At 37.6% G+C, this 21383-nt stretch overlaps 1 protein-coding gene across 6 annotated transcripts in view; it reads right to left on the reverse strand.

Annotated features, from left to right (window-relative positions):
* Nucleotides 1-21383, reverse strand: part of DPYD (dihydropyrimidine dehydrogenase) — an 883000-nt gene that overhangs the window by 517678 nt on the left and 343939 nt on the right. For 5 of the 6 annotated variants that reach the window (XM_053591597.1, XM_053591598.1, XM_053591599.1 and 2 more), the window contains 2 exons: nt 5370-5477; nt 3485-3654 (listed from right to left, as the gene is read on the reverse strand). In XM_053591597.1, the coding sequence (XP_053447572.1) occupies nt 3485-3654; nt 5370-5477 (278 nt within the window). Of the gene's footprint in view, nt 1-3484; nt 3655-5369; nt 5478-21383 lie in introns of those variants that run through there. The other variant, XR_008380177.1, reaches the window with a different exon arrangement.

The raw sequence follows: 21383 nt of genomic DNA on the forward strand, positions 1-21383 counted from the left end.
GTCTCCATCCTGAAAAAGTGTAAGTCCTGACCCATGACCAGATTCCGAAATCTTGGCCCACTCTGATAAATATGATACTTTAAATTCATTCTCTCATGTTAAGGAATTTTACTTAAACTACCCAGCGAACCCTCAAAGTGAGTGATTGGCTGGTTTAATATAGTATTTCTCTATCTTGGAAGGTATTAGCTCTTTCTATGCTAGACGCTCTGGGTGTTGATTCCCTCCAGAAAACATTTTTTCCACAGTCTTTTGCTAAATACTTTATATGTGGCATCCAATGTCCAGGCAGGGGAAAGATAAAAGTACTAAGAGATGACCATGGACTCTGCTCTCATGGAGCCCAACTCAAGTTGTTTTTAAGATCACACGAAAAAATGGCTTTCTTGTGAGCTATTATTAAACATTCAAATATTTGTTCTTATAGTTTTAATTGAGCCTAGATCTATTCGAGTTTTACTTAGCCCTGCTGCAGGCAGTTGACCCGTTATCCCAGGACCTGTTGCTTCTTCTCAACGCTTTGGAAATGAGAGCTCTCCCCACAGAGCTCTGTCTTTTCCTGAGCAATGACATGACTCTGAGCCTTCCCTTCCTGTAATGATATTACATTGATCTGCTCTTCTAAGCAGCTCCTGACTGGCTTCTCTGCTACTCCCCCTTCTTCCCTACAGTCAATTCTCAGTAGAGGAATCATTTTAAATTTAAATCAGAATTTGGTACTTCTCTGCTCGAAACAGTCCAACAGTTCCTTTCACTGAAAGTGAAAGAGAAAGGCCTTATGATAGCTTCTAAGACCGCACCCAATGGGCCACACACTGCCCTTGCTTATTCTGTTATAACTACACTGATTTTTCCCCCCTAATCCTAGAAGTTTAAGAGACTTTTTAATCAAGGTGGCCAGGATTTTTTTTCCCCCTGCATGCCTATTTTATCAATTTCTTTATCTTCTATGTTAAAAAGAAATGCTTCATCAACATCTCTAGAGAAAAGCACATCAAAACCACAATGAGGTATCATCTAACTATGATGAGAATGGCTCATGTTAAGAAGTCCTTAAACAATAGATTTCTCTCTCACTGGATGCAAAGAGAAAGGGACTTTTATACACTGTTGGTGAGACTGCACGCTAGTGCAACCTCTATGGAAAAATGTAAGGACATACCTCAAAGAACTTAGAGTAGACCTGCCATTTGATCCAGCAACCCCACTGTTGGGTATAACCTCAAGGAAAAAAAGTCATTCTACAGGTTACTTACACTTGAATGCTTATAGCAGCACAATTCCAATTACAAAGACATGGAAACAACCCAAATGTCCACCGATACGTGAATGGATGAATAAAATGTGATATGCACATATTATGAAGTATTATTCTGACATAAAAATAAAGCTAGTACCTTTATGGATGACCTGTAGGGAGCTGGAAGCCATTCTTCTAAGTGAAACATCACAAGAATAAAGAACCAAACACATGTACTCAATACTAAATTGGAACTAATCGAACAACACTTAAGTGTACATACAGAAGTAATCTCAATGAAAATCAAGCTGGAGCAGAGGAGGGGGGAAGGAATAGGAAAATTCCTACCTATTGAGCGCAGTGGGTGAAGGGTGCACGTATATGTATAACTTTGACTCAATCTACACAAAAACAATGTATGAAAATAAAATGTGTACCTCTTAACATTCTGAAATTTAAAAATCCCGCCCTTGCAAAATCGCCTCATCAGAGAGACCTTATAGAGCCATCCCATTGAAAATGTTTAAAATCCTGCCTTCTCTTCCATCACACTGGACCCCCGCCCCCCGCACCATACGCTCCTTAGATTCCTATATTAATTTTTCACCATAGTTCTAGCTATCTTTTACATATTATTCATATGACTATTTAGTTATTGAGTGGCTTCTTGAACTAAGTAAAAACTCACTGAGGGCATATGAGTCTATCTGATTTGTTTGCACATTTATCCAAATTGCCTGGCACAATGGCTGGTACATAACAGGGGCTCAAGAAATGTAGACTGAGTGTTCCTACCTCTACCCTCTTAAGTAATGATCTAGTCCCAGTGGTTTCATGCATTGTACTTGGGACACAAGAAGTGGTTACTGTCCATTTGCAGTCACACTTGCTAATGAAGGATGACTGTGATATAAAGTAGGAAGTAAATTAGTACTGTCACTTAGGGTCATTTCTCCATCCCAGCCCTCATGCTGTAGAATTTTGTAATGAAAACTTCTCTGACATTGGAATAAGAATAAGATGTAAAATACTTAGTTCAGAACATATTTCTCAAGGACTTGAGAGATCTTGTGCTATATCACCAAGGATATAAAGATAAATTGTCTTTTCTTCTTCTTCTTCTTTTTTTTACTTTTGCAAGTCATTTAATTCCACTACAGCTATTTTCTTTTTATTTGCAAAATGATATGATTGCACTAATTAATGCCTAATTCTGTACTCCAGCAGAAAAACTCTTATGATTACATGACCACCTTGGATTTTAGCAAGAAGTCTAAAATGGTAGACTGGATGGAAAAAAACCCAGAGAATAAAGGTAATATTTATAATGCAGCAATGAACCAGAGTGACCCCAATATTTTAGTAATAGTAATTTGTAATGTGGTTAATCTACATGTGACAAATCGCCTATTGTTGTCAGTTATAATTCTTGCCTAGAATAGAGAGTCCAAACACGTTCAGGCATTCTAAAGCAAGAAAAATTCATAATACTTATTCAAATAAAATGAGTAGTTTATCTTTCTATGAAAACGTTTGGTTCTCCTCGGAATGAATATCTTTTATAAGGCACTGTCTTTCTCTAATAGTGTTAAAAGTTGAGAAGTCTGCAGTACACGTAACTACAGACTTCCGATGTCTCACTCAAGAGTAGTTACCAGCCATCTATAAGAATGAAATGATTTCAAATCTGTTAGTTTTAGCAAGATAACTAATTGTTAATTCTGAATAGTGCGTACATTAGTGCTCTTTTAAAAAATGCAAGGCAAATCTATTCTATTTGCTTCACAGAAGAACGAATTGACTGACTCTGTCACAAAGGCATATATCTTTGAATGTAAATTATAAACTTGGTTTGTGGAAAATTCCACATGTCTCTGATTAGTGCATTCTTCTAATACCCAGGCATTTTGTGAAGAGTACCTATTGTTCGGGATATGGCAGACTTAGTACACTCCTTGTTACTAGTTCAAAAGAATACATTTGAAAGTTCCTAACAGTGAAGGAAGCCCTTGTGCATGGGCAAAGACGATGATCTTGTTTTACCCAAATCAGTATTATAAATTTTCTGTCTTACTTGAAATGTCTGAATTAGAAAAAAATAATAAAACAATTATATGTAAGCCAGAAATTTTTAAATTTGCATTTGACAATTTCAAGGACATTCTAATGGTTTCAACATTAACACTTTCATCTCCTAACATCTGTCAGATTACAACTCCCTACTTTCTGATGGTTCCATTTTACCTCCTCGGGGACAGCTCTTATATTAACAAAGCCTTTTCTGAAGACGACGAACACGCGGCGGGCTCCACAACGTAACGCGGACGTCGCGCAGTCAAAGGCAGTGTCTCCAGCTCCGAGTACAATCACGGTGCCCCGTATGGATGGCAATGAAGAGTGACAGGCACACATTCCTGAATGATGAAAGGAAAACCCCATTTTCAAGTAGAGAAACCATTTCTGCATGACAGCTCAAAAGATACTTGTACTCAAAGCAGTGTAAAATTGCATCTTGCAGTTCTCTAGGATGAAGTGTCACTATCAAATTATTCTGCTTCATTGAAAGACAGTTTTATTCCCATTTTAAAAATATGCTCATATATGTAATTTCATAGTCAGTACCTTTAGCTTCTTTCTTTCTAGAAGGATCGCTACAGCATATTTTGAGGCATTTGGGTCACAACAAACTGGAATCAGTAAATTAAAACGCTCTTTGTCAAAGTCATGATACATATTTTGAACTTAGCACAATTGTATTTCTAAATCTTTAGAAGAAAAAAGGTGATTATAATCTGTGTGTATTACTAAGTTGCAGCATTTCATCAAAATAATGTATATGTTTATACATTATCTTATATAATTTCTACCTTATAGCTCTGCTATATATTACATTTTATAAACTATGACTATTAATATGCTGAACGCATGCATGTTATGCACTTTATGCAACTGAAGAATTTTTGAAACTATCCTCTTAAAATAGTTAATATAAAACTTTCTTCTTCTTACGACTTTTCTCTAGTTTTGTTCATAAAACTGGCCAGTATATAAAATACTACTTTCTAAGTGTCCATTTCTCAAGGTCATTTTATTAAGGTTTGGAATCCTTAAAAAGATCTTTGTAACAAACCTGAAATACAGGTGTTCTCTATGTGTTAGAGAGCACTGTATTATCAGATTAAAAAATGCTGATAAGAAATTTTACTATAATTTTTGGAACAGCACCAAGAATAGAATAGATCTGTAACATCTATAAGTGTAATCATGGTGCTCGGAAGACTTTGTATTTGGAATTATACAATCAGCACCCTGTCATTTTAAAATATGGTGAGTGAGTGCACTGTGACCTTCCTTAGAATGGGCTGCAGCCATCAGGTTCTCCTGGGTAAAAAGGTAGACAGGGCATGCATTTTTCACTTTAAACATCTACAAAGTAATTTAATATGGAAAGTTTCTTAACTTTTTTAAATTTGGGGAAAGAAAATAAAGTTCTTATCATTTCTACTATAATCAGATGTAGAAATAGCTGTAGCTCAAATCTCATTAAATATATTTAAAGTTCGATTATCTGGATTTGAAGAAAATATTACAACTTCTTCAGCCCTATAACATTGACCCTAGTCAAGCTAAAGTATGTGTCAGTCTTCACTTTGGGGTGTTCTTCTTGGGTATATAAAGTGATAGGGTATCTATCAAAGTCTTTTACTTTAACTTCATACAATTACTGCTCAAGAAGAGATGTTCAATCTCTCTGTCTGTGTGGACACAAATCATGTAAGGTATGTGGTGATTCATCCTATTTTAGAATAGTTCTCAGACTGAGAGGCCTGCAATTTCTTTTAAAAACATCTTCCAATGGTTGTTAAAGACTCCCATACTTTGAAGCAATTTTTCATGATGTAGGTTAGACCTATCTATAAAAATCCTTATGATGATGCTTTATTGGAAGAATGGACAAATAGATTATTTTGACAAATTATTATATCAGGCTTTTTTTGTGGCTTTACATTGGTATTATTCAAGGATTGATTTGAGATCTGAACAATGTCCCACTGAGCTTGAATTTAATATAAATTTATAATACATAAAACAATAAAAAAAATTAAGAATAGAAGATAATATTTTATACCTGCTTTACTGCCTTTGGCTACAAGTGGCAAGAAGTCTTTAGATGTATAAAAACCTTGGTCCTGCGTCAGGCCTTGAAAGATGCGGTCTTTATTGGGTTCTGGCAAACCTAATAAATAGAATTTATAAAATGCCATTAGCAGAGGAGGGTCTTTTCCTACTGGATGTTGAAAAAAAAAGAAAACTGTGATCTCTGAAATAATGTGGTTTTTAAAACATCTGTAAGCACATTAATATAAAAATGTATATAACACAATCCAAAGGTCGTCATAATATAATTTTCATACATAACTTAGTACCCATAACAGATTACACATTAGTGCACACATACATATAAAGAAAGGAAACCTATCATAGAAATACAAGCATACACACACACCTACATACATATAGTGTAATGGAAAAAAATCAGATATTATTTCTTAATGTCCTAAATAAAAATTAGTTTCAGCTGCAGTAAAGTGCTAATTTTAAAAAACTCAAAACTAAAAGAAAATAAGGATTCATATGTATCTAATTATTAAATAAGTAAGATCATTCTAAGGAAAAAAATTGAAGAAAAACCCTCAAATGGAAAACACTGTATTTTAAGACAACAATTCAGCCACTTTTACATGTCAAAAATATAATAAACGTATTAAAGGTAAATTATTAACCAAGAAACTATTTTAACAAATAAAATGTCTTTACTAAGCAAAAATGTTTTAAAATATCATTAAGGAACATATTAAGTTACAGAAAAAAATTGAAGGAGGAGAAAAAATATAAATAGCTTATAAGCACTAAAAATATCAACTCCATTAGTAATTAAAGAACTGCAAGCCAAAGCAATGAAATATGGTTTCCCTATTAAAGAGTAAAATATTTAAGAAAATTTAACTCCAAGGGTAGAGATTGAATTTTCATACTCTTTTGGTGGAAATGCACATTTGTGCTCAATTTTAGAAAAGAGTGTTGAATCTATCTTAACACAAAAGCTCTAATGCACAAAAATGATCAATGCACAAAAGAAAAAAGGACCAGAGAATACTAGAATGCCACTAAATTAATAAATTAGTTTTATTTTAAGAAAGAAAAAGACAACAAAACAAAATGTAAATATTAAATATTATAACATGTTTTTCAAATATTCATTTTAATTCATTTTAATATTTGAAAAACATGGTATAAGATTGTAGTCAAAACATTGTGTTAAATGAAGGATTTACAGTTTTGGCAGGATCCAAAACTATAAAGTATGATTTAAATTTTGTAAAAATGAATGTATAAATTATATATCTGAACAATGATTACATTTGGTGGTAGAATTATGGATATTCTAATTTTTATCATTTCTTATTTTCCAAATTCTCTACGATATGCATGTATCAACTATAAAATTGGAAAGCAATTACCTATTTTGAAAGGAAAATGAATAGCAGACAAAATTTGTTTTAAAAATATAAATGAAGCAAATCCTATCACGATCACACTATCCAAGGAAAGAGGAGAAATAATTCATTTCAACTTGATAAACATGGGGAGAAACATGTAGATTTATGTTTCATTTTACCAATGAGTCTTGCTAAAGGGGTAGGAGTTTATTTTACAGTTAAATGGAAAACGACGGGTACTTGCTGGTGGACCCAGAATAATAAACACAGTCCAAGGATGACTTTTGTCACATGAGAGAAGGTAAGTGCCATATCTGATCTGAAAGCTGAGGAGTTCTGTAAATTGTATATAATCAGCAATAAACTACTGTTGTGTCTTCAAATTAGGCCAAACATTTTTTTCCCCTGTTCAGCACCCTGTTCATCTCTTTCTCTAGATGATTTGCTCATAAATTATTTTCAGACCCTTTATTTTTAAAATTTGTTTAATTATTTAGAATGGTTAGGAAAGTCATTCAACTTCCTTTTGCCTCTCTTGCAACTGAAATGGGGAAGAGACTTTTCTTCATTTTCTTACACGGAAGAATACTCCCGTCGGTCTACTGGTAACGTAGACGCCATTATATAACCGTGTGGTAGTTGTGTGATGCTTTTAGAAAATCTGGGCAGAGGCCTGGTGGTTGTGAAAGTAACTGAATATGTACTCTGGAAGGGCAAAACAGTTTCTCCCGAAAGCTATAAAAAGATGACTATAGGGCAGGCTACACACTTGATTTGTCAAATCAACATATAAATATGCCACATTATCAATGTTAAGATTGAAATAAGGACTTGTCTTCCGTCTCCTCTCACTGTACTACACTATGGATAAAAAAATATGTCCAGGACTACTTCATTTTCATGTTAAAAACAACAAACAAACAAGAAGGAGCACTAGCTGAAGTTCTACACCATTCACGGGAATGTGATAAGACAGTGACAGTATCAGAGGTGGAGAAGAGTTCAAAGATACTGGCAAGAAGGGCTAGAATCTGTTCTTTATCAGCTCCTATTTTGAACTTTTATACCATTTTCCCTGGTTAAGGCAGAGAGAGAGCTTAACATCTGTAGTTATTTCCTATAACCACTGCTAAAATAACTGTTACCTTTAGAAGTGTAAGGCACTCTTTTCAACAGCACACCAGGGGACTCAGCAAGACGACTTTTCCTCTCTTTCAAGGATTGTTTCATAAGAAAAATGCTTTGGAAAAACTCAAATTTCATTTTTCCACATGGATCAAGACACTGGGAAGGACAACTGAGTTTCCTATGCTTTCATTCCACTCTGCATTTATCATGATAATGAATTTAACATTTATCGGATCAGATTCTCCCTGTAAATGTTCAAGAGGGCACTGGTTGGATGTTCTCACCTAAGAATGCTGGTTTAAGAAGAGGAAAAGTGAACCAGTAGTTAGACAAGATCCTTATGACTGGATTACCCCTGCAGATTATTTAGTCATACCCCAGGTCACACACACCAGAGTCCCAAGGTCCATGGAGCCCCATGCCCCACCTGGGTGACAGGCCATACTTTATGGCCTACAACAGTGCATCAGAAGCTTTTCTCAGGGGTGCTCTGACAGCCGGCTAAGCATGATTCTGGGTGGTGATCAGCAGGAGGGCTTTGTCACCAGACAGGCTTTGGTGTGAGTCCTTCCTCTCCCATGTACCATCTCCATGATCTTACACAAGTTCCTGTGATGGTTAGTTTTAAGTGCCCCCTTGGCTAGGGTACCATATACAGTTATTCAATCAAATACTCTTCTAGGTATTGCTGTGAAGGCCTTTTGCAGATGTGGTTATTAGCTACAATCAGTTGATTTTAAATAAAAGAGATTACCTAAATAAGGGCGTGGCCTTTTTCCAACGAACCAATCAATCAGAGGCCTTAAGAACAGAAGTGAGATTTCCCTGATGAAGAATAATTTGTCTTAAGACTGCAACGTCACCTCCTGCCACAGAGTTTCCAGTCTCCTGGCCTGCCCCACAGAATCTGGCCTTGCCAACTCCCACCATTACGAACGTCAATTTCTTAAAATGTCTATGTCTCTACCCGGTTATGTATCCATCCTACTAACTCTGTTATTATGGAAAACTGTGACATTGAGTTCCTTTATCTCTGATCTACCACTTTATTTCTAAAAGAAAGATAATTGTGTTTCTCTCATGGATGTAATTTTTTTTTAAATTAAATACACATGTAAAGAAAGAAAGATACTATTAAGACCTACCCATAGTGATTGCTCAGTAAACATTAGCTATTAATATTAAGATAGTTTTGTTTATTCTATAGTTTATCAATTCTTTCAAACTTCATATCTCATGGCAAGGAAAAAATAAAGCATAAATCAGAGTAAAGTAATAATCTTAGCAAATTTAAATAAAGTTCTACAAAGAAAGAAAATTGGGGCAACTTTAAGTGAAATAAGAAAGAGAATGAAACTTGCACATTCCCATCTATCAAAGGAAAATTTCTCTCATAGTAGGTGGCATATTAATAAATAAGGTATGTGCGTACACCAAGATGATTTCAAAGTGACACTAAAATGACTTTTTAAGTCACCTTTTAGTGGGAAGGAGGGAGTTTATGAGTAAAGAGGAATTAACAAAGAGTTCAAAAACAAAACAGCTCAGCTTAAAGTGTATATAGTGTTCTTTGATTTTCAAGAAGGCCAGATAAATCATTCATTTCTCTAGAATAGTAACTTAAATTTTTGGTGTTTCAGCTCAGCATATATTTCTACAAAGGAATGCCTCCTTAAAAATTATTGAAAAATGGCAATTTTCACATTCTTTGAAAGGGAAAGAAATAAGGAAAGAAAATTTGCTGACATTACAGAAAATTTAATTTAATATTTCTGGACTACTGGCAGTATTCTAAATGACTGGCAATCAGTATATACAAGGTATCACAAAACTCACCCCTAAAATTGCCATACATAGAGAAAATGGGGAATTGTAGCTAAATGTACCTTTATTTACAAAATATTCATCAGAAAATTTTACAAAATATTTATAAAATATTCTCTATGTGTTGGACACCTCTGTGTGAAATTTTGCAATGAATATTTTCTAAATAGAGGTAGATTTAGCCATATTTTTTCCCTACATATTACAACCTTAGGGGCAGCTTTTGAGACATCCTGCATTATAACTCCTTTAATTTTCAAAATTACTCTATGACACAACTAATGTTATTATTATTCATATTTTAAATATGAGGAAATTAAGATAGTAGAAATTAAATAATATTGCTAAAGGTCACTGGACAAGTAAGAAGCCAGGCTGATTTCTAACCTCAACAGTCTTAGTGATAGAGTCTATGCTTGAACTTGAAAATGCTGCATTTTTCATTTATAATATTATAATCAAGAACCATTATAATATTCCATAACCAGTGATATCTAAACTAATAACCAACATCCATGTATTAAGTTTCACTCTGAGGTGGCATGCATGCGTGCATATATGACCCAACGCATGTCTGCGGCCAGGTTCCAATGTAGGAGCAGAGAAAAGACTGGAAGCTTCTCTCACATGCATTTTTTTTATTTTTTTTTAGTTTTGTAATTATTTTCTCAAGTACCATTCCTTTCTGAAATGTTTTCCTTTTTAAGTGCATTCCCTTTGGTTATCCACTGGTTATTTTTCATTATTTGATATTTTTGAAACATGTATCCCTGCTTTCTTTTCAAAGCATCTCCCTCTGGAACAACTACAGAATAAATAGCAGCAGTAAACTCTCTCTTTGTGCCCATATCAAGTTGTGCACAACTTCGATTAACATTAACAAGATTTAAATATTCTGTTCCATGTTATCACCTAGTAAGTAATAATTAGGAAATGAGCTTTTAAGGCTTAGTCTTCACAGCCGTGGAAGGGCCACGTTCAAGAATGACTCAGATTCTGTAATGTTTAGTGTGTTTCTTTCCCAGGTCACTTACTGAGTGTTAACGGCAAGGAGTACGCATTTGTGTGGTGTGTCTTGTTCTTGCAGTCATCCACTTGCATGACAGCTAAGCCATCACGGGAAAGACCATCATCTGATAGACCCTGTCTTCAGAGAAAGCCTTCCAAGTCCCACGGGAGTGGAAAGACAGCACAGACCATTGAGAAACTACCTTGAGCTCCTGGCAAAAGGCTGTGGGTTACAGAAATGGGCAGTGCTCTGGTATACAGAGCGCTCTACAGGCACATCAATGCTTGCTGTTTCTCACCAAGTGCTTTTCCAATAATAAGATTTTAGTAGACAAATAAAGCGGTGCTGATTATGTCACCACTATCAAATTTACTGCATGCGAACAGCAAAATGGAGCTGAAGGCAAACGTCATAGTTATTCACATTGAAAGTCCTTTTGTATCTGAGAACCCAATTTCTTTGCAGAGAAGTATGCTGTATTAGTTCAGTCCTCATTTTCTAACTGTGGCTTGGGGAACAGTGCTGCTTTAGGGAGAGCATTGAAATGTATAAATTAAACATGGATTCATTAAACAAAGTCACACTGAGGACCATCAGGTTATCTAAGACCACTCTCTTTGTAAAAGACTATTTCAAAAACCTGTGTCTCTGTAAAAGAAAAGTTAAGGTAGCAACTGACTTTATTTTTGTTGACTACATCTTTTACAATGTCTTCATGCCAATTGACTTATTTCTGTTATCTATCTGTAAACAGAGGGAATTGTATTAAGAGTTAAACCTCTGAAATAAAACTTCCTGCATTAAAATTGTAGTTCTAGCATGCTTTATGCTATTATGACTTTGGTCAAGTAAATTATTCTTTATGGACAACAGCTTCATCATAGGATTATTGGGAGAATAACTTGAAGAATAGTTATATACAACTCTTTGCAAAGATGTGAAAGCAATGTTTCCTCTAATTTTCATTCTCTTTCTTAATGACTGTTGATAGTAAAATGCTGCATTGGAGTGGACATAAATTAGAAGTTCACCTGGTTCATGACATGTACAGTTAATGTTATTACACATGTAAGTGGCCACTATCAGACAGGATGGTGTCACAGAGGCCACGACACTTCACGTCTCTGCAAGAATGGAAGGCTGTGGCCAGAAAGAGTTTTCTAACCTCGTTCATTCTACAGATGACCATGAAATCAAACCACATAGGTGTTACAACCAGGGAAGCGGCAAGATAAAGACGCTCTACTGTTTAACGTGTCACTCAAATCAGAGCAGTAAAACATCATGCCTCAGACAGCACTGGCCAAGGAGTCCGAGGAACTGGGTTCTAGTCCCACGATTTCCATTTCTAACTCTTCCTTGGGTAAAACTGCCTAATATTATGCTTCTCAAATTCCTCAACTGTAGGCAGAAGACAAAGGTTTTGTTCTGATTGCTGCAAAGGCTTGTTCTGAAAATTAAATAGAAACGTGAACCTAAAGCACTATGGTAAATCTAAAACTGTATTCAAACGTAGGTCATTATTACTGCCTTGGGTAAAACGTGAAAACCATGGAAAAAATGTTCACATGACAAAGAGATTTGTAATAAATACTTGCAAGTTCAGAAGACATTATAATTAATATCAGAAGCCATTTAGAAAGCTATATATAAGATGTATAAATATATGTATAAAAACATAAAAGTATATAACTTTATATACATGTATGTGTATCTACATGCACTTATATATATTAGAAAATAAATTATTTCAGTATTAAATCAAAACAGTCGGGATTATGATATGGAAGAAGAAGATTTCTTTCAAGGCACTAAGCATACCACAATTCCATGATGGATTATAAAGACTTTCATCTGTCGCTTAAAGGACTAATATCTTACTTTTAAGGGACAATAGTGCCATATGGGTTATCATTCTAGAACCTATATATTGATTAGAAAGAGAACAGATCAATGGTACCCTATTGTGTTTCTTTTCTCAATAAAAGTCCTGTCTTCTCCCCAGTGACTGTAAATATGTTTAGTTCTGAGTGTTCAGACTGAATTCAGAAGGAATTGAGTGATTCCATGTAACACATATGAAATTAGATCACCATGCATCACAATAGTATTCATTTCATTGATTTTTCAAATCCCCATTAAACAGCTGTCTCGTGTAACTGCCATGTAGTCTTTCTCTCAATGTGACCATACACATTGTGAGGATCACGCAATTGGCTCGAGCATAACAACAAGATTAACACTTTTAAAAAACGTTAAGAATGGTGTCCCATTTCAAACCATAACTTTTCCTTTACACACAGTTGTATTTTACAGAAGCATATGTCGGTAATGAAGTCCCAAACCAAGTGGAATCTTACCATTCTCATATACTTTTTAATAATCTGACAAATACTGAACCAAGGTCCTCTCTTTGCATTCAATTGATAAAACAGTGAAGTTTAAAAAGTGTTACAGAGAGAATAAAGTAATCAAGGATGATGATTCCATCATTACCAATGTATTTCAACTAGCTTTTATATTTCACATATACAATACCTACAGATTCTATCACGCCAGTGCATTCAGTTTGTATAGCATCAAATTCTAATAGAATTTACTATCAGATTCCAATTTAGAGAATGTACAGGCAAGAAAAACAATACATATAAAAAGAATGGAATGTACTAACAAGTACAGTACACATATGAAATGAATTGAATCTGAGTAGTTAAAACTCCTCTAGAGGATTTCTTCTAGATTGTAATAAATATTAAGCAATTCCACATAATAAAATCAGAATATGGTTCACCATGCATTTTTGGTCATGTAAGTTTTACTTCCTTTCTGTATTTAGAAAAATAAATAGAGAGATTGTATTTTGCTTCATAAAATAATACTCTTTATTTTTATTAAATCATAGCTGTGTACATTAATGTGATCATGGACACCATACACTAGTTTCATAGACCGTTTGACAGATTTTCGTCACACTGGTTAACATAGCCTTCCTGGCATTTTCTTAGTGCTAAGACATTTACATTCCACATTTACTAAGTTTCACATATACCCATGTAAGATGCACCGCAGGTGTAATCCCACCAATCCCACTCCCTCTGCCCACCTGCCCTCCCTTTCCCCCTTCCCCCTATTCTTAGGTTGTAACTGGGTTATAGCTTTCACGTGAAAGCCATAAATTAGCTAAGTCATAAAATAATAGTCTTCTTGGCAAAAATGGATAAAGGATCCTAGCGTATATTTTATTTTCCTGAAAAATAATTTCTATACTCAGACTTCACATTATCTTTTATTCTAGCTACAGCACATTACACCTAACTCCGTGTACAAGAAAAGAAGTATTTTTTCATCATTTTGTAATATTCCAATTTTCTTATAAGTAGCAGAAGTTCTTTTAATAATTAAAATTAAATCTTTTTTTTTTAAATTTTTTTATTAAATCATAACTGTATACAATGATATGATTATGGGGCATCATACACTCACTTCATAAACCATTTGACACATTTTTATCACAGTGGTTAACATAGCCTTTCCGGCGTTATCTCAGTTACTGTGCCAAAACATTTACATTCTACATTTACCAAGTTTCGCAAATACCCCTATAATATGCACCACAGGTGTGATCCCACCGATCCCCCTCCCTCTACCCACCCCCCCCTTTCCCACTTCCCCCTATTGTTAAGTTGTAGCTGGGTTATAGCTTTCATGTGAGAGTCCCAAATTAGTTTCATAGTAGGGCTGTGTACATTGGGTATTTTTTCTTCCATTCTTGGGATACTTTACTAAGAAGAATATGTTCCAGCTCCATCCATGTAAACATGAAAGAGGTAAAGTCTCCATCTTTCTTTAAGGCTGCATAGTATTCCATGGTATACATATACCACAATTTATTAATCCATTCGTGGATCGATGGACACTTGGGCTTTTTCCATGACTTAGCTATTATGAATTGGGCTGCAATAAACATTCTGGTACAAATATCTTTGTTATGTTGTGATTTTTGGTCTTCTGGGTATATGCCCAGCAGAGGAATTACAGGATTGAATGGCAGATCTATTTTTAGATCTCTGAGTGTTCTCCATATATCTTTCCAAAAGGAATGTATTAATTTGCATTCCCACCAGCAGTGCAGAAGTGTTCCCTTTTCTCCGCATCCACGCCAGCATCTCTGGTCTTGAGATTTTGTGATATAGGCTAGTCTCATTGGAGTTAGATGATATCTCAAAGTAGTTTTGATTTGCATTTCTCTGATGATTAAAGATGATGAGCATTTTTTCATATGTCTGAAGGCCTTGCGCCTGTCTTCTTCAGAGAAGTTTCTCTTCAAATCCCTTGCCCAGCCTGCGATGGGATCCCTTGTTTTTTTCTTGCTGATGCGTTTGAGTTCTCTGTGGATTCTGGTTATTAAACCTTTGTCAGAGTTATACCCTGCAAATATCTTCTCCCATTCTGAGGGCTGTCTGCTTGCTCTGCTTACTGTGTTCTTAGCTGTGCAGAAGCTTTTTAGTTTGATCAAGTCCCAGTAGTGTATTTTTGAAGCTGCTTCAATTGCCCGGGGGGTTCTCCTCATGAAATACTCACCCAGACCAATTTCTTCAAGGGTTTTCCCTGCTTTCTCCTCTAGTATTTTTATAGTTTCATGTCTTAAGTTTAAATCTTTAATCCAATGAGAGTCTATCTTAGTTAATGGTGAAAGGTGTGGGTCCAATTTCAGTCTTCTGCAGGTTGCCAGCCAGTTCACCCAGCACCATTTGTTAAATAGGGAATCTTTTCCCCACTGAATGTTTTTAATTGGCTTGTCAAAAATCAAATAGCGGTAAGTAGCTGGAGTCATCTCTTGGTTCTCTATTCTGTTCCAGATATCTACTTCTCTGTTTTTTGTGCCAATACCATGCTGTTTTGATCACTATCGATTTGTAGTAAAGTCTGAGGTCTGGTAGTGTGATTCCTCCTGTTTTGTTTTTATTTCTGAGTAATGTCTTGGCTATTCGAGGTTTTTTCTGATTCCATATAAAACGAAGTAATGTTTTTTCAAGATCTTTAAAATATGACAGTGGAGCTTTAATAGGGAGTGCGTTGAAATTATATATTGCTTTGGGTAGTATGGACATTTTGATAATGTTGATTCTTCATAGCCATGAGCATGGTATGTTTTTCCATTTGTTAACATTTTCAGCTATTTCTTTTCTTAGAGTTTCATAGTTCTCTTTATAGAGATCTTTCATGTCTTTTGTTAGGTAAATTCCCAAATATTTCATCTTCTTTGGCACTACTGTGAATGGGATAGAGTCCTTAACTGCTTTTTCAATTTGACTGTTGTTGGTGTATATAAAGGCCACCGATTTATGAATGTTGATTTTGCAACCTGAGACGCTGCTGTATTCCTTGATCACTTCTAGGAGTTTTGTAGTAGAGTCCCTAGTGTTTTCCAGATACACAATCATATCATCTGCGAAGAGCGAGAGTTTGATCTCTTCTGACCCTACATGGATACCCTTGATCGCCTTTTCTTCCCTAATTGCGGTGGCTAAAACTTCCATTACAATGTTGAAAAGCAATGGAGACAATGGGCAGCCTTGTCTGGTTCCCGATCTGAGTGGAAATGATTCCAATTTAACTCCATTCAATATGATATTGGCTGTGGGTTTGCTGTAGATAGCCTTTATCAGTTTAAGAAAAGTCCCTTCTAGACCAATTTTCTTGAGTGTTCTGATCATGAAGGGATGCTGGATATTATCAAAAGCTTTTTCTGCATCAATTGAGAGAATCATATGGTCTTTGTTTTTTAATTTGTTTATGTGCTGAATTACATTTATAGATTTACGTATATTGAACCAGCCTTGAGACCCTGGGATAAAACCAACTTGGTCATGATGTATAATTTGTTTGATGTGTTGCTGGATTCTGTTTGTTAGGATCTTGTTGAATATTTTTGCATCTATATTCATTAGTGATATTGGTCTATAATTTTCTTTTCTTGTTGGGTCTTTTCCTGGTTTGGGGATCAGGGTGATGTTTGCTTCATAGAACGTGTTGGGTAGTCTTCCTTCTTTTTCTACATTTTGGAACAGGTTGAGTAATATAGGTACTAATTCCTCTTTAAAGGTTTGGTAGAATTCTGACGTGAAACCATCTGGTCCCGGGCTTTTCTTTTTAGGGAGGTTTTGTATAGTTGATGCTATTTCTGAACTTGATATGGGTCTGTTCAACATTTCCACTTGATTCTGGTTAAGTCTTGGAAGGTGGCGTGCTTCCAAGTATTGGTCTATTTCCTTCAGATTTTCATATTTCTGAGAATAAAGTTTCTTGTAATATTCATTAAGGATTTTTTGGATTTCTGATGAGTCTGTGGTTATTTCGTCTTTGTTGTTTCTGATTGATGATATTAGAGATTTTACTCTTTTTTTCCTGATTAGGTTGGCCAGAGGTTTATCTATTTTATTGACCTTTTCAAAAAACCAGCTTTTTGATTTATTGATCTGTTGTATCATTCTTTTGTTTTCAATTTCATTTAATTCTGCTCTAATTTTGGTTATTTCTTTTCTTCTACTGGGTTTGGGGTTGGAATGTTCTTCCTTTTCCAGTTGCGTGAGATGTCCCATTAAGTTGTTAACTTCCTCTCTTTCCGTTCTCTTGAGGAAGGCTTGCAGTGCTATAAATTTCCCTCTTAGAACTGCCTTTGCAGTGTCCCAGAGGTTCTGATAGTTTGTGTCTTCATTGTCATTTTGTTCCAAAAAATTGGTGATTTCTTTCTTAATCTCATCTCTGACCCAGCTATCATTCAGCATAAGGTTATTTAACTTCCATGTTTTTGTATGGGTATGCAGATTCCTGTTGTTACTCAATTCAAGTTTTATTCCATGATGGTCCGAGAAGATGCATGGAATAATTTCTATTCCTTTAAATTTACTGAGGTTAGACTTGTGACCTAAAATGTGATCAATTTTGGAGTAAGTTCCGTGGGCTGATGAGAAGTATGTGTATTCAGTTTTGTTGGGATGAAATGTTCTGTAGATGTCTGCTAAATCTAAATATTGGATGGTTAGGTTTAAATCTAAGATTTCTTTGCTCAGCTTCTTTCTGGAGGATCGATCCAACACTGCCAAGGGAGTGTTGAAATCTCCAACGATTATGGAGCTGGAGGAAATCAAGTTACTCATGTCTGTTAGAGTTTCTCTTATAAATTGAGGTGCATTCTGGTTGGGTGCATAGATATTAATAATTGAGATCTCGTCATATTGAGTATTACCCTTAACAAATATGAAGTGACCATTCTTGTCCTTCCTTACTTTTGATGGTTTAAAGCCTACTGTATCTGCAAATAAAATTGCAACACCTGCTTTTTTCTGATTACCATTTGCCTGAAATATGGATGACCATCCTTTCACCCTGAGTCTGTATTTGTCTTTTAAGTTGAGATGTGACTCTTGTATGCAACAAGTATCTGGCTTGAGTTTTTGTATCCAGTCAGCTAACCTATGCCTCTTTAGAGGACAGTTTAAGCCATTCACATTGATGGAGAGTATTGATAAGTCTGGTGGAATTTTGGGTATCGAGTTTTTCAAAGGTCCAGTGGACATTTTTAATCCTTTCGCCAGTGTGGAAGTTGGAGTTTGATCCGAAGTTTCTGAGTGAGTTTACTTTTGTGGTATAGGATTGGGTTGGTCATTGTGGAGGATAGGTCTGAGAACATCCTGAAGAGCTGGTTTACTTATGGCAAATTTTTTCAACATATGAATGTCATTGAAGTATTTAATTTCTCCATCATAGATGAAACTCAGTTTAGCTGGATACAAGATCCTGGGTTGAAAGTTTTTTTGCTTTAGGAGATTAAAAGTTGATGACCAGCCTCTTCTTGCTTGAAAAGTTTCAGCAGAGAGATCTGCAGTTATTCTAACATTCTTACCTTTGTACGTTATAGTTTTCTTTCGCCGGGCTGCTTTGAGAATCTTCTCTTTCATGTTAACTTTAGTGAAGCTAATTATGATATGTCTGGGAGATGGCTTATTGGGGTTGAATCGTGCTGGGGTTCTGAAGCTGTCTGCTATCTGAATTTCAGATTCTCTAGGCATGTCTGGAAAATTTTCTTTCATAATTTCATGTAGAAGGGCCTCTGTGTCCTTGGCAGCTACTTCATCAGTCTCCGAAATTCCTATAACCCTTATGTTGTTTTTTTTCGAATTATCTGAGAGCTCTCTGAGTGAGTGATCCGTTTTTGCTCTCCATTTCTCTTCCTCTTTGAGAGATTGGGAGCATTCAAAGACTTTATCTTCAATGTCAGAAATCCTTTCTTCTGCTAGCTCCATTCTGTTACTGAGGGATTCTACTGTATTTTTCATATCTTTGAGGGCTGTAAGTTCTTGTTTCAGTGTGTCTAAGTCTTTGGTGGTTTTGTCTTTAAATTCGTTAAATTCTTGAGACAATTTTTGAATTTCTCCTCGAATTCCTAATTCCATTTTATTAATCTTGTCTGCAAACCAAATTCTGAATTCGACTTCTGACATCTCAGCCAGTTGTTTATGAATGGGATCTTCAATCACATCTGCCGTATCTTTTCTTGGGGGGGTTGATCTATTCTGGTTATTCATGTTACCAGAGTTTTTCCGCTGATTCCGCCCCATGGTTTACTCCCTTTGCTTTTTCCCCTGGGGTTTTATTGAGGGCCCGTACAGTGTTGTGGCCTGAGAAACTGGGGCCCTGTCTGGTGTGGTGGAGCAAAGTGGTTCTGTCTTGTTTTCAGCTGGTTTCTGTTCGATCCTATTGCAACTTCTACTCTGGCTTGAAGTCTCAGCTGTGTGGAAAAATCAGCAATTAAGTCACCCCGCCTGCCCACCTCTGGCCCCAGTTGGAAAAGGAGAATCAAACCTTCCTACAATCGCACACCCAGGGCACCGCCTGAAGAGTCCTCAGTCTATTAGCCCAGTTCAAAAAGTCCGAATCAACTGTCTCAATCGGCACTTGTCTCGGGTGGAAGGGTTCAAGAGGTCTCTGGGAACTGGATCACAGGGGCCTGGCGACTCCTCTGACACGGCTCACCCCAGTGCAGCATGGAGACAGGAGGAGCCACCCAGCAAACAGAGCAGTCTGGGAAGGTTGACGTCTCCTTCCCCACTTTGCCCCTCCGTCGGACCCAGTCACTGGTATCTCTGCAGATGGCTAACCCAGTTGCCTGCAGTGAACAGACACTCCAGGGGTTTGCACCTGCCTGAATCGCAAGGAAGTCTGCCAGGCCCCCGCAGACTGCCGCTATCTAGCAGGAGGAGATGGGGCCTGACATCTTTGAGTGTTTGATGCAGGTGATGGGAAGGAGGTGTTCACTCAGGCTTAGCCCCGTCCCTGATGGATGCTGCTAACAGAACAGAACAGAACAGACAACTTTGTGAGGTTCTGTCTCTGTTCCTGTCGTCGCCTACAGAAGACGGGCTGTTTTGAGTTCAAACGTCTTTGCTGTTGGAGAATTGCATCTGAACACCTCTCTGGGTCGGCCCCGCCCTGGAAGCTTCCCGGGTTTGTGAGCTGAGTGGCCGGTGGCCTCCTCCGGTTGCCCAGGGAGACAGGGGGTGTGGCCTCAGAATATCCAGAAGTGAGCGTTCTGCCGTTAAAGAAAAAACGGCTGTTGATCTACCTCCAGGGAACTGCTGCTCTGGTGTGGGCACTCAGGCGACCCTTTTCTCCTCTGTCCCGCGCCCCAGAGTCAGCACTGAGCGGCCGCAGTTTGTGCTGGGTCCACACCCCTTAAGAGATCCCCCAAGAATCAGAACTCTTGGGGGATGGGCCCCCAGACCCCGATTGGGAGTTGGGGGGGAAGCTAGAGTTTCTTTCAGTTTCACGCAATACTACGGTCCGGGGAGGGCTCCTGCACTGCACCGCAGGGAAGTGCCGCCAAGGCTTGATTTCCCCTCAGCAGAGTGCCCTCTCCTCGCTCACGTGTCCCAGAGTCAGCGCTGACCTGATGCAGCTCAGGCACTGTGCACTCCCCTCGAGAAATCACCCAAGGAGCCGAACTCCTGGGGGATAGGCCCTCAGACCCCGAGTGAGAGTAGGGGCTCTCAGCTCTCAGCGGGGAGGCCAGAGTCTGATTCAGTCTTGGGCCCCGTATGTCCGGGGAGGGTTGCTGCACTGCACCACAGGGAAGTGCCGCCAAGGCTTGATTTCCCCTCAGCAGAGTGCCCTCTCCTCGCTCACGTGTCCCAGAGTCAGCGCTGACCTGACGCAGCTCAGGCACTGTGCACTCCCCTTGAGAAATCACCCAAGGAGCCGAACTCCTGGGGGATAGGCCCTCAGACCCCGAGTGAGAGTAGGGGTTCTCAGCTCTCAGCGGGGAGGCCAGAGTCTGATTCAGTCTTGGGCCCCGTATGCCCGGGGAAGGTTGCTGCACTGCACCGCAGGGAAGTGCCGCGAGGCGTGACTCCCCCTCAGCCCGGTGCCCTCTCCTCACTCGGCGCGCCTCAGAGTCAATGCTGACCAGTCGCACTCAAGGGGACTGTCCACTCCCCTTGAGAAATCACCCAAGGATCCGAAGTCCTGGGGGACAGGCCTCCAGACCTCAGTGGGCGGGAGGGGAGCGCCGGGGATTCAGGGTTGCCGGCAAAGGATTCCCAAAGTTTTATTCAGCCCTATGTCCGGCAGGAGAACGCCACGGCACCCCAGTAGGGGAGGTAGGTCCAGGTTTTAGAAGGTC

Source organism: Nycticebus coucang, chromosome 5 (genome assembly GCF_027406575.1).
Source record: "Nycticebus coucang isolate mNycCou1 chromosome 5, mNycCou1.pri, whole genome shotgun sequence".
NCBI lineage: Eukaryota > Metazoa > Chordata > Mammalia > Primates > Lorisidae > Nycticebus > Nycticebus coucang.